Raw genomic sequence first — 15,531 nt, 5'->3', positions numbered from 1 at the left:
GAGTAGTTTAAGTTTGCCATTTTATGTTACAAATGTTACTTTTTGTCAGTGTTTGTCTGTTCGAAACATGATCATTTATGTTGGTAATTTTCAATTTTGTGTTGGTAAATAGTTTTAACCATTAGTGAAGCGGTTGTTGGATTTAGCATATTGAATTGAAGTCATCATTCTATTCTAACTGGATTAATGTTCAAGTTTATTTGACTAGTTTACTTGTTTTGAATAGTTACAAAATTACCTGAATTTCTCTTTTCAAATTCAATCAACTTAAAGTTTTAAGGCTGCTCAGACAGAAACTTTTTAAAGACAGTTTATTTTACAGTGTATAATATCACTAACGTTGCATCAAACATTTTGGCAAATACACCGAAGAAAACCTCTGACTGTTAAATCAACAGTGTCCAATGTTTCCATCACTTCACACCTTCAGAGTTACTTTAACACTTTTATTAAGTTATGAATTATTGCCTCAGAGGCTCATCTGTTCAGCTCTCCAATCAACACTTGTCGACTCAAAGTAAATATCAATAAAATAAGAGCTCCGATTTGCTGTTTAGAGTTCCTGGAGTGGTTTGAGTAAAGCTAAGATCCAGCATGCCCTTAAACAATCCCGCAATGTGTTCTCACCTGTCGACATGTCATTTAGATTAGATTAGCTGTAACTTTAATGATCCCTGTGGGCGAATAATGGAGTGAAGAGTTTGAGAGACTCATTTATAGCTAATGATTATTGAACAAACTGTGAGCTGTGAGCATTTAAAAGCGCTGCAAAGCAAACAATAGAGAGGAGAAGAATCTGGACCAGAGAATAAGACACTGAGATATGTGCTGTGGTGATTTCATCAGTGGCCTAGATCAAGCAGGCTAGATAGTGTTTGGCATTTTGAAGTATGTGTTTTCTGTGTGTGTGTATGTGTGTGCACGCTCACTGGGCTCTACACCAGCTGTGCCACTGCACACAAGGAAGGAGCTGCCGCCAAAATGAGCTGTCTTCACAAAGAGCCAAAAATCATCCAGCACGCCACTGGGCATCCCCTTACACATACACACACACACACACCCAAACACATGTGCATCCATTGCGCGGACAGAGAGAGGCAGACATATAGACAAGATCCCAGTTAATGAGGCATGAATTTACCAGTGGACACAACTTAAAGTCCTGAGTTTTCATTTTTAAACTTGTACAGTGTATCCTGATTTATGTTGCATGTGTGTGTGTGTGTGTGTGTGTGTGAGCGTGCACATGTGTGTGAAGAGCCAAACAGCCAAGGGCTCTCCGGTTTGATGGCTTTCTGTTATGACTCCATTATGCTGATGGCTTTGGTTCTGTTCCAGGTTCTCTATGAGTGTGTGTGTGAGTGTGTGTGTGTGTCTGAACGGTGGCAGGAAAACACTCCTCAGCATCATTAAGAATTGTGGAAGCGTCTCTGCAGAGCCTGGCTCGCCCCTAAAGTTCCTGAACCTTTGAAAAGTACTGCTCTTGGGGGGACTTTTTTTTTCTTTTGCATCTGGAACTATTTTTAGTCTGAAATGCAGGTTTTGACAAAAGAAATCACAATACAAAATTTCTTGGGTCCCTTTTCAATGAGTGCAAATGTGTGATGGTCAGCAGAAGATTTCTTGTGCTATATTACCATTAAGAGACACGACTGTTCTGCAATCCTCTGACAGCACTGACTAAAAAGACTGTGTTCACACAAACACCACAGAACCAGGACTGATGAATGCTGTTTGTCCAGCACTTCTGACTTAAAACAAGTCCCACAAGGTAGTGAAAAAACTATTCTTGTTTATTTATGGATTTCCACTACATTTGTTTGTTCTTACTTAAAGGACCAGTACATAGGATTTAGTGGCATCTAACAGTGAGATTGTGCAACCCCAATTCCAAAACCGTAATGTAAACGTAATGTGTATAACATAAATAAAACCAGAATGCAATGATTTACACATCCTTTTCATCTTGTATTGAATTGAATACAGCACAAAGACAAGATATTTAAAGTTCAAAGCTCATGAAACACCTGTTTGGAACATTCCACAGTTAAACAGGTCAATTGGTAAGAGCAGATACTATAATGACTGGGTAAGGAAGGAGAATTCTTGATTAGTAGTAATTTCATCATCTAAGACAGTGGTGCCCAACCCTGGTCCTCAAGATCCCCTGTCCTGCATGTTTTAGATGTTTCCCTGCTCCAACACACCTGATTCAAATGATCAGGCTGTTGTCAGGCTTCTGCAGAGGCTTGATGATGAGCTGATCATCTGAATCAGGTGTGTTGGAGCAGGGTTTAAAGAAAAAAGTGATGTATCAGAGAGGAAACCATGACCCTGGCCATTTTTGGAACATGCTGCAGACATCAAATTCAGAACTAGTCTATATTTACATAAACAATACAAGTAATCAGTTTTAACATTAAATATATTGTCTTCATAATGCATTCAACTGAATATGGGTCAAGGTTTTTGCAAATTGTTTTTATTTGTTTTACACAAGTTTTTTGGGGATTATATAAAACTGGGCTTTAAAAAAATGTCTTTTCTCCACTATTATAAAATATAGTTCACTACAAAACTCCAAGTGCCCTTGTAGCTGCTTTGTAAGTCTTACACAAGTGATGTGAAATTCTCTGTAACTCATACATACTTCATGTTTGTAACATCTCACATACCATTTCTTAAAGCCACAGCTGTACCCTGGATGTTGGTTGTAAAGAGGAGACAGAAAGCAGCAGAATAAGCCATGATAGCTGTGTTACTGTAAGTTACTGTGCAGTATTGCATGAGACATTAGCCTACTTTTGTTAATTATGTTGGACAGTTGTGTGTTTGTCATTAATTTAAAGTTTTAAAGTAGGTAAAGTGATATGACACACTCGCCGCAGAGCTGTTCTCCAGCATGTTGCAGTTATTCTACAAATATTGCACATATATTATTTCCTCATTAAAGTACATTTACAGTATGTCTTTGTTTGTTGCATAATAATATGTCCTCCTTACACACACACTGGTCATTGTGTGTGTGTGTGTCAGTTTGTTCCAGGCTTCTTCATCACTGCTACACCAGGAAGGTCCAGTTGCTGGGTGTGCGTCCACACTGTAAGAGCAAAGGTCATGAAAAGGTTACAAGTGAGTCCTCCTGGGGCCCGAGCAGTAAAAAAAAAAAAAAAAAACTCACTAAAGCACTAAACATCTCTGCCGCTGCTTAATTGCGAGCAAAACACAAATCAAAAAATGAAATCAAATATCCGTAAGCAAATCTGCAAACTCAGCCACCAACAGAACACAACACAACAGAGAGAAGGAACTATAATAAAAATCAAAACAAAATGTTCCCCAATCCGTGACAGCCGCGGAGACAAATCCAATTATTTGTGTCTCATGTTGCAAATTTGTTCTAATGGTCGAAGTGAGAAAGTAAATAAACGCCTGCGAAGGGGAAACAAAAGAATGTGATTTCTAATTAACTTGAAAGAGGAACAGCAGGGCGACTTAGTAAACCCATCTTTCATCTGCTGCCTCAGACCACTCGTTTGTTTGTTGCACAATGTTGTCTTCAAGAGGGGCGGGAGGAGGAGTGTGTGTGGGGGGATAACACCGCACTGCTTCCCTCCAAATGAAATGTCAACAGATTTAACAGTGCCGCGGAAGGAGCGCAGCGTTTTCCAGCGTTTTGTCGATTTTATTGTTCATTAAGCTTCACTGCCGCCCCTGCTCCGCTCCTCTCCCCCCGACAAATCTTCTTCCTCCTCCTCCTCTCCCACTTGTTCAAGGCTTCATTTGCAGCATCTTGGCTTTGAAGATCACAAAAGGCTGAGGCAATAATTGGGTTTGTGCAATTACAGCGAGCTTAATGAGAGAATTCAGGAGTTTGTCTTGCCCCTATCTCCAACTCTCCACACTTCACCATTAGGCCCGGCAGCTGGCTCGCTCTGAAGCACTGTCGACGAACAGAGATGCTATCGGATATCAAGATGTGGTCAACACATTTATAACAGCGCATCACGCATGCATACGAGGCCTGGATGATGGAGAGAGCAGATATGCTAATTGCCTGTCTGCCCCAGACTGACCAGAAAGACGAAACAACAGGAAACAAAAACAGCATAGAGAGCAGAGGAGACAAAGCGTAAGAAAAAGAAGACAAAAGTCACTAGTTGAAGAGATAAGACATGTCAACTCATCAAAGTGTTTAGAGGACGTTTAGGAGATCAGGAAAGAGTCACACATAATTTAGACATGGAGGCCTGCAGGGCATCCAGCGCAAAACCAGTCAAATAATCAGCTTGTCATAAAAACAACTAAACACGCACACACTGACCTTTAATTCTGCCCCACTCAGGAATATTCGTGAAAACACTGGTACACCAGAATTGGAATCTTTAACTTTAACTGTGTATTAAAAACAGTTTGTTCATTGTTAAGCAATTGCATAACTAGAACATGAACAACAAGGACATGACTGCCTCCAGTTCAGTCATGGATCCAAGCAGCGACAGAGGAACTATTCAGATCCTTCTCTTGAGAAAAAATTCTAGTACAACAATGTAAAAAATACTACAGTTTAAGGTTGCGCATTAAAGAATAAGAATAAGTAGGGCTTGTCAGTTGTACACACAAGAAAAAACAGAGTGATAGAGTAGCATTTGACTGCTGAAGCTGGTCGAGATGCAGCTAGTTTTAAGTATGTTATGTACAGTTACCAGAGCCCTACCAAAGAGTTGAAAAATAAATATTAGGGTGGTTGTTTGATGATTAATGGGGTAGGAAAGAAGAAAAAACAATGCTGTATTCATGTTTTGGCCATTTCTTTTGGTCATTGTTTTCTTTCTGTGAAATGTTGGATAAATTCTTCTCTTCAAATGAAACTATGAGATAAGTTTAAAAGAAAAATGTCTCTTTGGCGGAACTTCTAACAATTCATAGACAATCGCAAAAGTGACAAGACTTTTTTCTTGTTAATCTTTTAACACTGTATTGCATTTCATAAGCTCATTGTTTTGTTTTTTTTATATATAAAATCCTAATTTGAAAAGTAACCACAGTTGTGAGTTGTTAATGTTTAATTTTTGTTTTATGGACCCAGCTTGTCTGCAACTAGCAAATCCACCCATGAACAACTCGTTTGGTTCTGGAAAATTATTTCAAAAGTTGGAAAATCAAGCAATCCAAGACAAAAATGCACAGTTAGGCTACTGATACTTGGCACTTGCAAAAAACCTCAGTCAGATAAGGATCAATGAGTCAGGCAGACTAGGCTAACAACAGCAAAACACAGCTAGTCGGGTCCACAGCTTAACAGAAAGACTAAAGCTAATAGGTTCCCCAAGTTATTAATGGGGTCTCCCTCTCTACTTTCAGAAAATGAAAGATTATAAGGTTTTCATCTCTGTGTATTTGTTAACAACGCATCTCAAAAAGTTACCGATTTAGCTGAAGTTTGGTGGACAGAGACCAATTGCCTTGACGATGTTTGTGTTTTTATGTAAGCTCTGCTGCAAATGACGTGCAGAAAAATAGAGAAAAATCTGCATTGCGTGTATGTGGCCACATAGCTATTCGGTTTATGTTGTCATTTGTTTTGACTCATGACTGGAAAGAATACGCTTGTTTGTTAAGTATGACTTTTAAAATTGCTCGTTTAATTGCCTCGTGTTTTTTAAAGCAAAGAGGCACACCAGTTTCCAACTGTCTGGAAGACATACAAGACTTACAGGTCAAGCACAACTGATTTTTCTTAGAAACTTGATCTTTTGGAGACAATCAAACCTTTAAAGAGGCTGACATTTTGCAAAATTAAGATTTGGCATACAGTCTGCCAAGACCTTTTTCCGTCTGATCGTGATGTCAACCCTTTGAGGGCTCCTCCCAGTACAAGCTCATATCCCCACTAATAATAGGCTCATCGCACAGCACAATAATAGAAAATCAGCGATACATAACACACTCATTAACACAAATCAAGCCCTCAGCAAAGAACATTATGAATGTGTTTAAACCTGCAGTGCTGTGTAGACTGAAGAGGTGGTGTGTTTGTAGGCCATATTACCAAGTCATTACTCATTACCTAATAAAGTATTTCACTTATTATGTACTCACAGGCAAGATAATTCATGCAGTAGGTGTATAATGAATAAGGACCAATGGGAGTTTGTTTGTAAACAACTTAATGCTTTTATCTCATTGAGTTACATAATAATCACTGAGATAACAGCCCCGTAATGCAATTATGTAGATGCATGATAAGTTAATATTTGGAGAGAATATTTGTTTTTGTTACATTTTTCTTTTCATCAACCATACTTGAAATATTTCTATCTATTTATTTGCCTTTTTCCAGTGAAGCCTTTTTATTTTTGGCCACCTGACATGTGAGCATTAACACAGCTGTCATGTGATGAAGCATAAATGATCGAAGTTGTTGTTATTTAGTCCCACTGCCGCTCGCACTCCCACCTTTTATTCTTTTATTTTGTAGGATGCCGCTGTTCCAAATTTTTCTCCTACAATCACATCACCCAATGCTTTATTCAAAGTAACCTATTACTACATGAAAATAGAGTCCTGAGGGTGACAAGAGTGTAAAGGACGCAGATGCTCAACCAGCTGTTACGAGGGGAAACATCTGTGGGATGTGTGTGTGTGTGTGTGTGTGTGTGTGTGTGTGCATCCACCAACCTGTATATCAGTGAGTTCTTTCGCTACCCGTGAAGTCAGCTGTGAGTTTTTCTCCTGACAGGGGATGTGCAAGTTCTAAAACAAACAACAACACACAATTTTAATAATTTAATCGGCTCTGTGAATCTACTTGCTACAATATAAATTACAAGACTGAAGAGAACACTAAGTTACATTATACATTATGATATTAAAACAAGAAGCCACAGGGTTCTGACGACCTTCTAAAGATAAAAACTGTCCATGCGCTCACAAGAGACCATGAGGTGCATTCATCAAAGCACGGAGCTTCTAAAAGTTTTAAAACTACTCATGGATAACTACATTTTTAATCAAATAAAGACAAGTTTTGTATAGTGTAACTGAAATAAATGGAGGCTCTGGATAGAAAAGTCTAATTTCCTTTAAGTTATCATGAAGCAGAAGATTAGAGCAGTGGTAAGGTTATTTTGAATGGCAGCTGTGGTTTTACATGGTTTGCTCTCTTATTTCATTATTTTATTTTACAAAGGGACTGCTACTGACAGCTGCATTGTTTTTGTTTTGCAATTGTGCATACATAATTAAGCATTTGGTGCCAAAGACGATTCATGCACATGCTTAGGTCATGGCTGGCTACTATTATTCTATTTTATAAAAGAATGAAATTGATTTGATGATTTATTATTTAATGGGGGACATTTCAAAGTTTTTAAAGTTGTCATTTTTCTTTGTTTTCTAATATTGTGATAAATATTGTTTTGTTGACTTTTTATCACGGTATTATCAAACCATAAGTGTTTGGTATCATTACAGCTCTGGTACACACTGTAGTTAGTAATTTCAACTAGAGAGGAAAACATTCTTCAATAGTATAATTGTATACGGTCTATTTATTATTAGCTTTCTTTATGTTGAAGTGAAGATTGAGATACATACATTATGTGTTTCTCTGCAGCTCTCTCTTACCTCTCCCTGGTAAACAATGTGTCCTATGGGGCAGATCATGCAGGCAGTGCCGGAGCCAAACATCTCTTTGACCCGCTGCTGCTTCACAGCAGAGCACAGCTGGCTCATGGTCAGGTAGCGCTCTGTCACCTTAAACTCACCCTGGGCACAGAGGAGAGCAGACAGGACCAGAGGAAATGTGATGCCTAATTTAGAAAATGTATCCGTGCATGTTGAACTTTATGGTTTTGTCTTTCTCACCCATTCCCTGGTTAGATCCAGGACACTCTGCCGGGTCACACCTGGGAGTATGATGCCATCCAGAGGAGGAGTTGCAAGTTCTTCCTCTGAGAAACAATAAATTAATAAATAGAACAAAACGAGACTTGCTAAGTAACACTAAGAAAAAAAATTGTTTACTGGAGATGCTGTATTATGCCATTGTGCCATTATGGCGTAGTGACATCATACTGCCAGCAGAGGTCATGTTTGTAAAACATTTTTTGTATCCAACAACATAAGATAACCTAGGAGAGGTTCTGGTAGTGTGGCTAACCTCCATCCTCATTGATCCAGTGCAGGAAAATGTTCATGGTTCCTGCCTCAGTGATCTGGTGGTCGTCTCCGTACAGCCACAACACCTGCTGACACCCATAATCCACTGCTTCATACTGGGCAGACAAAGAGCATCCATAGTTCCTGCAGAAATTCGGAGCAAAAATTTCAACTATCATTTATTGAGCACCTACACTGCTGTATGAAACTGCAAGACAGTACAGTAAAAGTACAGTAAAAGTTAATATTTTACTATACTGATAATTTTATTTATCCTCCCCACACACTCCTCCTCCTGTCTCTCCCTGCAGTGAAATTTGTGCATGGACACAAGAATATTTTGTGTTAGGGACAGATCTGTTAAATGCTTGATTGGTCTGCACCTTACACTTACCTTCATGAACGTTTAAATTATATTATATAAAACTAAACAGCATCACTGATTTCATAACAGAAACAGCATGGATATCATCAATAATGAATCAAACCACAAATGGAGGGCTGTAGTGCTGAAGATCTTTCTGCACTTGTATTTAAAGGACTAGTGTGTAGAATTTAGTGGCATCTAGCAGTGAAGTTTCAGATTGCAACCAACTTATTAAAGCTGTCCCCACCTTCCTTTTCCAACGATGGCCATGAAACTCACAAAAAACACGAAAGGCACAGTGTTTTGTTTATCCATTCTGGGCTGCTGTAGAAACCATAGACAGTATAAAACATGGACATAGTTTCTGTGATGTCACCCACAGGTTTCTGAAGAGCCAATGTGAAGCTGTGGCTGTTGTTATTTTGGAAATGCCTAACCATGGCTAACCGTTGGCTAACCCAAACATGAGTAAAGAGACCGGCTGCATGAAGCAGCTACCTAGCAGCTAGCCACCTGAAATGGCACCCACCTGTCACTCAAGGAGGGCACATCCTCAATATAATTTAAAGAGGTGAGTTGCCATGAATAGAAAACCCTGAACCTTCAAGTATTCAGCACCCACATATTGGAGTGGAGTGCATTCATAACCAGTGGCTAAAACCTAAAACATGCACACAGTGCGTGTCTACCCACCCTCCCATCTTGCAGTCTCCAGTTCCTCCTTTCCAGGCACGCGTGTATTTCGGGTCAGCCCACAAGGAGAGAGCCTCCGCCCCATTGCTGAAGTAAGGGCCCGCTTGAGACAAGATCACATATAGCAAGGCACGAGAGGGCTTCTTCACACCCAGAGAGGGCTACCATAGCAACACATAAACACATAGCAATATATATTAAATTTCATTTAATAAAAAAAACATAAAGCTTCAAAATTATTGCAGAACTTAACGATCCTGCTTACCTCAGTGCTAATAAATGTTGGTCTGATGTAAAGACCTGCTGAGTCTGAGTGAGGAACCCAGTCCTGGTCAATCTCTACCAGTCGCCTGATGCACTCGAGCAACTCGGAGTGATCAAAGGCCTGGAGGAAGGAGAAAGGTGGAGGAAGAGAAATATAAGAAGAGTAGAGGCTGAGTGTGAGAAAAGAAAAGAAAATGTTGTCACTGTCATCTATCTGTCCATCCATCCATCCATCCATCCATCCATCCATCTTACAGGCAAACAGGCTCTCTTAGCAGAGTTGGACATGCGGTTCATGTTGAGCATCGGTCTGAAGAGACGCAGTCGGTTGTCATCCCCACGGTATGCCTTCAACCCTTCAAAGAGCTGAAGAGAAGAGAGGAAAAGAAATACAACATAAAGGAAAGAAAAACAATACTGTGTCACAGTGAAAAATTCTGAAAAGCACTAAACTCAATGCTAAATGCTAAATTAGCACTTAAACAAGAGTGACCTTGAGGTCATCATCAATCAATCATAGCATAAAAAGTATGGTGAAAGGATCTTTTAGTAAATAGTAGTAGTAGTAAATATCAAACTGGAATGATAAATACCTTCTACACTGTGATACCCATACCATTAAAAAACTCATGTTTCCCTTTCTTTAGTTTTGTTGGGTTTCTGTGTATTTAAACATAATTTATACATTTGGTGTAATATGATATTATGTTTTAAATACTTACAATTTTAAAAAGTGTTGAGCAAGCATGCTGCATTATGAAATATTGTTTTATCTTTGCCATAACAAGCTAGATCTTTTTGGGTATCGAATATGATGAAACCCTCATGCAGGCTTTTATTTTGTCCCATCCTGACTAAAATCCTTGTACTGCTACGTCAGTTCTTGACAGAACCTAGCATAAGACAAAATATTATATCCATTTTAGCTAAGAAAAGGTAAAAAACAAAGGTTCAAAAAAAAAAGTTTGAGTACTTCCTGGGAGGTATACCTGTATGCCGTAGTGTAGTGATGAACAGGCCGGGTGGACTGACAGGTTCCCAAAGGGCTTGATGAGTGGAGCCTGCCAGCCCTCTGTCGCACTCCACTCTATGGTCAGCATGTGGTCAGTGAAGACAGTCCCGAAGGCGAACACATCTGGTTTAGCCTTTGGGTTGGAGGACAGCTGGATAACCAGGTCAGCTGCCTTAAAAAACACATAACAGAGCAGCAGAGAAAACAGTTTTACAATGAATCTGAATCTGTTTTATGAAGAATCCATGCATTGACCTTTACATTCAAGGAGCACTGTATTCACATTTCACCAACTGATCACCTGTAAAGGAAAAGTGCTCCCTTACAGCTTTCAGAAATCTCACCATCTTCTTCATCAATTTGTTTACTTATGCTTTTTATATGTGGCTACATAACACTTCTATTACACCTTGTCATTTTCAAATCATAGACATATTATCTTTGTTTGCAATCCTCACTTCTGAATCCATGCAAAGATACTGATATATAATTATATATACATGTCAGAGAATAATTCTACACAAGAAATTGTATTATATAGAAATATAACCTTGCAAGTGTCACTCAAAGATGAAACAATTTCATACAAAACTAATAACTCAATACTGCATCATATTTTTGATGGAAAAGTTTAAACAAAACACCCACATTCAATGGTCAATGGATAGAAAGTCAGCCCACAGAGGAGCTGTTTTGTACTTGTTAACTCAATTATTGCATTGGTGATACATTGTGATACATTGACCCTACACTGGGTACATTTTTAACTTAGAGTTGTTTAGTATGTGTAAATCTGTACTTTCAATATCTGACAGCAACTGAACATCAGTCTATCCTAGTGCTTCGTTTTCGACACTCATTTGTCAATAGGGATGTAACAATATACAATGTATGAATATCACAATACAAACTGGGCCATTATGATATCTACTGTGATATTACATGGTTAATTATTTCTATTTTAATAGTAGCAATGGACTGCCACCAACTACTGCATTATTTTTGATTTGCAATTGAACAGAATTCAAACATTCATTGCCAAAGATAATTCATGCCTTTTTTTTTTGCACATGCTAATATCATGGCTTGCTACTTTTATTTCATTTTGCTAAAGACTGAAAGCAGAAGCACTTTAAGTTAAAAGAAATAATCTGTACTCATCCAATTTATTATCTATTCAACACATCACTTTTTTCATTAATATTGTGTTATATATTGTATCAAGGACTTCTTTTAAGGTTATTCTTTGGGCATTCGTGCCTCATTTGATAGAAGCAGCTGAAAATATGCCAGGAAATGGGATGACATGCAGCAAATCGGCCACAGGTGGGAGTCAAGCCAGCAGCCACTGCAGAAGAGCGGCAGCTCCAGCACATGAGGCACATGCTCTACCAACTGAGCCGCAGCGTTGCCCCACATCATGGGCTTTTTATTGTGGTATTATTGCACTTCGACATTTTTGTATTGTTACATCCCTATTTTTCAATTATTTTCTGTATATAACATGCTCGCAATCAATGCATTTTGTCTTTTAGTTCTGCCTCCTTAATTTCAGGACATACGTTTCAGCTCTCCAGAGCTCTCCAGGGCAGTTCATCTGTCTGATAATAATGCAAATCCCTTCTTATTAAGGCAATTCATTTCATCTTATAGCTTTGATAACATTACAGTTTAGCCTCTCATTTTGTCAGCAATGTATTTCATCTAGGCTTCCAACTCTTAAATTTCAGGTGCCAGCAGGAAATGCATTTCCTAATTCCAGTGGTTTTTAATTTGTATTTGGCCAACAGTTCACTTCTCAGTGACCACACTTCTGCAAAACCAGCCCCCAAACCAGCGACACAGAAACACGAATGGGCAAAAACATAAAGAACACAAACAGGGAGATACTGGAAACCTGCTTTGAAGCTGTGTCTCTGAATAATCCCATTTAGAAGTCAAAGGCTATAGTTGGATACAGCATAGAATAGCATCACGTTAGCATTGAAAGGCCTTAAATTTGAGTCATCAGTGTCTGGGTCCATTATGTCCCCATACTGCATATATGGTGCGACAGGAACAGCAGGTTGAGAAATATGTGTCATATTTATCAAGAACGAGTGCTGTCTTTTCCTGCTGTTCTGCAAGGCCGAGTTATGCGATCTTTCTTTTAAAGAGAAACCTCTTCCTAGTCTGCCATTCAGAGAGTTATCTGTTGAGTTGTCTGGGATTAGACGCACTCTTCTCCCCTCCAGTCTGCTGCAGAAGGTTGCTTGCGGCATAATCCCAGATTACAGTACTGGAATGTGGCGCGCAACCACAGAACAATAATGCTGTGTGAAAGTGGTTAGAGTAATGCATTTTTTCACTATACTTTTTATATTTGTCTCTGATTATTTTTGTTACATCAAATATCTAGATACACCAAATTGGCAACTAATAATTATTTTCATTATTGATTAATCAAGTAGTTGTTTGGTCCATGAAATGTCAGAAAATGGTGGGAAATGTTGATCATCATCTTTTTTAAAGCCCAAAGTGATGTCCTCAAATGTCTTGTTTTGTCCACAACCCAAAGAGAATTTCTACATTTTCTCTCTCAAAACTAATGAATTAACAATTAATCAGTTCTCAAAATAATGGGCAATTAATTACATAGTTGACAACTAATTGCAAACTAATCGTTGCAACTCTAATATGCATGCTAATGCACTTGCTGTTTTATTGTTTACTTTTCCTTTTTTAAAATGTGTCTTTATTTTATCTACATTCTCCAAACCAAAAAACTCTCATCCATGTGAGTGTGTGTCTCTGTGTGTGTGTGTGTGTGTGTCTACAAATGTCCACTCTAATCTCTACCTGAGCCTGCTGTCTGCTCAGGCGTTCAGGGTCAGAAAACAAGCAAAGCTCCAGCTACTTAGTGTGAGCTGGGAAAGTGGATTCTGCTGAGCAGGCTGCACCAGGAGGAAGACGAGGAGGACGAGCACGGGAGTGGACACATTCTGTCCTTGCCCTCAGAAATGGCGACAACATGGATGAGTCGAGAGCTAAATCCTTAGAAAAAGCTTGCACAGGCTGACAGCAAGTGGACTTTTCCAAGTGCTGGAATATCCATTGGATCAGTTTTTCATGTGTTTTGGTGTCACAATAAGAACACTGTTGGATGACTGTGGCTCTCAAGACCCTTTCAGTGCTGCTCTTGGCAACATGAGGACAAGAGGCAGCGCTGGCGTATCTTCTATGAGGAGCAACAGGGGGGATTTTTAAGGGTCAGGAAGCCAAGGAATCATCAAGATGCTGCAGGTGGAGCAGCTACTGAGGGTAGGTGCTCTTGAATGATAATGGTACATAGAGGGTGACCTTTACTGACATTACTGAAGTTTGGTATACCATCCATTCTATTAACAAAGCAGCCAGAATAATTTGTTTTAATACCTTAAAACTTGGAATGTTGCTGTCAGCCATTGGGGTGGTGTAACTATAGCTGCTTTCCTGAAAACAATCAAAAACATTTTAACAATAAGTGAAAAGGGGACTTCAAATGTGCAACAAACAAACAAACATGTCATAAAAAGTGCATATAAATGTGTTAGCATTGCATAAGGACGGTGTCACAGGAGGGGAATAACCTGCTGAACAAGAAAAACTAACCAGGTTCCATTCCAACTTCACATTAACTAACACATAATCACAAAATATTTTCTCAGAACAAAATACAGCAAACTCAATTCATATCAATAGAACCCTTTTCCTGAGGTTTTTGGCCTCACTGTATCAACAGTTATGTTAACCATCACACTGTATAATGAATAACTGTACATTCTTATATTAAATGCAGCTGTTATCAGAAAAAGGCCTTGTGATAGCATTTCTGTACATTACTGGCCTCACAACCAAAAATGTGGCTTCACATACAGGCCACACAGTGGATGTAAACAGGTCTATGTGTCCAAAAACGTCTCTGTATTTTAATACAGAACATTAACATTACTTACATTACTTACATTACTTACACTTACTGCCAGATTAAGTAACAACCTGTATCACCAATATTTAGCCTCAACATTCATGCAGACTAGTTAGTTGTCAATATTGTAGTGTAAGTTACCTTCAGAGCAGGAGAAGACGTCTGGCCCAAAGGTTGCTGGGATGAAATTTAAACCAGGTGGTGCACGTTCAGGTCCTCCCTGCTAAACCGCTTAATGATTGCTCAGGTTGAAACCAGTCCCATTATTCTGTTGTCATGACACCAAACATCCAAATCAATCCAATTAATATTTCAACACCTTTGCTGCGGTGACACTTAGCTAGTATTAAACACAATAGGAGCTTCGTAGCTCTATTTTAGATTATAACATGTAGTCTAACTTCCTCTGGGTGTGGCGAGAAGTAGGGTCATTTGACAGAATCGGTGACTTTGCTGTCAACATGACATTAAATGCTTGAAAATGCATGAAAAGTGTGTATTTAATTTTGAAATGTAAAATGCAAATTCTGCCGATTCAGTGGAGTAACTCAATAGCTTTTTTGCTTAGAAACAAACTCAAAGCAATTTATTAATTTATTCGACTTTCAAAACTTACAGCTCCATAAATATAAAGTTGTACCTTGTCATGATGGGTGCTGTGTCACCTTCAGACCGCATGGAGGGGGTGCTGCCTCATTTTTGTGGTAGTGAACACCCACGGACGTTTTAACTCTTTCTTGTCGCGTGCGCTCAGCTTCTCACTACCTGTGCGCGCGTGCTCTCTGTGTGTGACTGGACAGTTGGACAAACAAACATTTCGTCGTGGATCTTTGCTCGTACAAGCAGAAAAAAGGTGACATAAATCTGCATCCCGCTGTCAAACAAAGGCTTTTTGGGAGAGTAAAAACAGGAGGTGGGTTTTATTTAGTCATGGTGGTCAAGTGCATGTGTTTGTGTGGACATAAATGTGCGCTCGAGCCTGACGGGAAAAAAAAATGAACGTTCCTGGTAGTGTGGATACTGCAGCTCTGGCTTTCTAAGACATTTAATGCATTTGTATTGCTTATGTGTCGATAAAGAGTACCT

The 15,531-nt window shown here is 39.0% G+C and overlaps 2 protein-coding genes across 2 annotated transcripts in view; one reads left to right on the top strand and one right to left on the bottom strand.

Annotated features, from left to right (window-relative positions):
• Positions 1-2,549: 2,549 nt before the first annotated feature.
• bcat1 (branched chain amino-acid transaminase 1, cytosolic) lies at positions 2,550-14,686 on the bottom strand. Its single transcript, XM_084710555.1, has 11 exons — positions 14,587-14,686; positions 13,914-13,970; positions 10,477-10,671; positions 9,743-9,853; positions 9,489-9,608; positions 9,224-9,384; positions 8,165-8,307; positions 7,870-7,955; positions 7,630-7,770; positions 6,682-6,756; positions 2,550-3,100 (listed from the first exon to the last, which is right to left on the bottom strand). The coding sequence occupies exons 2-11, from the start codon at positions 13,941-13,943 to the stop codon at positions 3,062-3,064; spliced, it is 1,101 nt and encodes a 366-aa protein (XP_084566681.1). The 5' UTR covers positions 13,944-13,970; positions 14,587-14,686; the 3' UTR covers positions 2,550-3,061.
• Positions 13,449-15,531, top strand: part of irag2 (inositol 1,4,5-triphosphate receptor associated 2) — a 45,864-nt gene continuing 43,781 nt past the window's right edge. Inside the window, exon 1 of the mRNA XM_084710556.1 lies at positions 13,449-13,799. The gene's annotated coding sequence lies outside the window, so the exon portion shown is untranslated. The remainder of the gene's footprint in view (positions 13,800-15,531) is intronic.

This window comes from Lutjanus erythropterus, chromosome 22, assembly GCF_056507025.1.
Source record: "Lutjanus erythropterus isolate fLutEry1 chromosome 22, fLutEry1.hap2, whole genome shotgun sequence".
NCBI lineage: Eukaryota > Metazoa > Chordata > Actinopteri > Lutjaniformes > Lutjanidae > Lutjanus > Lutjanus erythropterus.
Note: the sequence above shows the minus strand (reverse complement) of the source record. Positions and strands in the feature narration are given on the sequence as shown.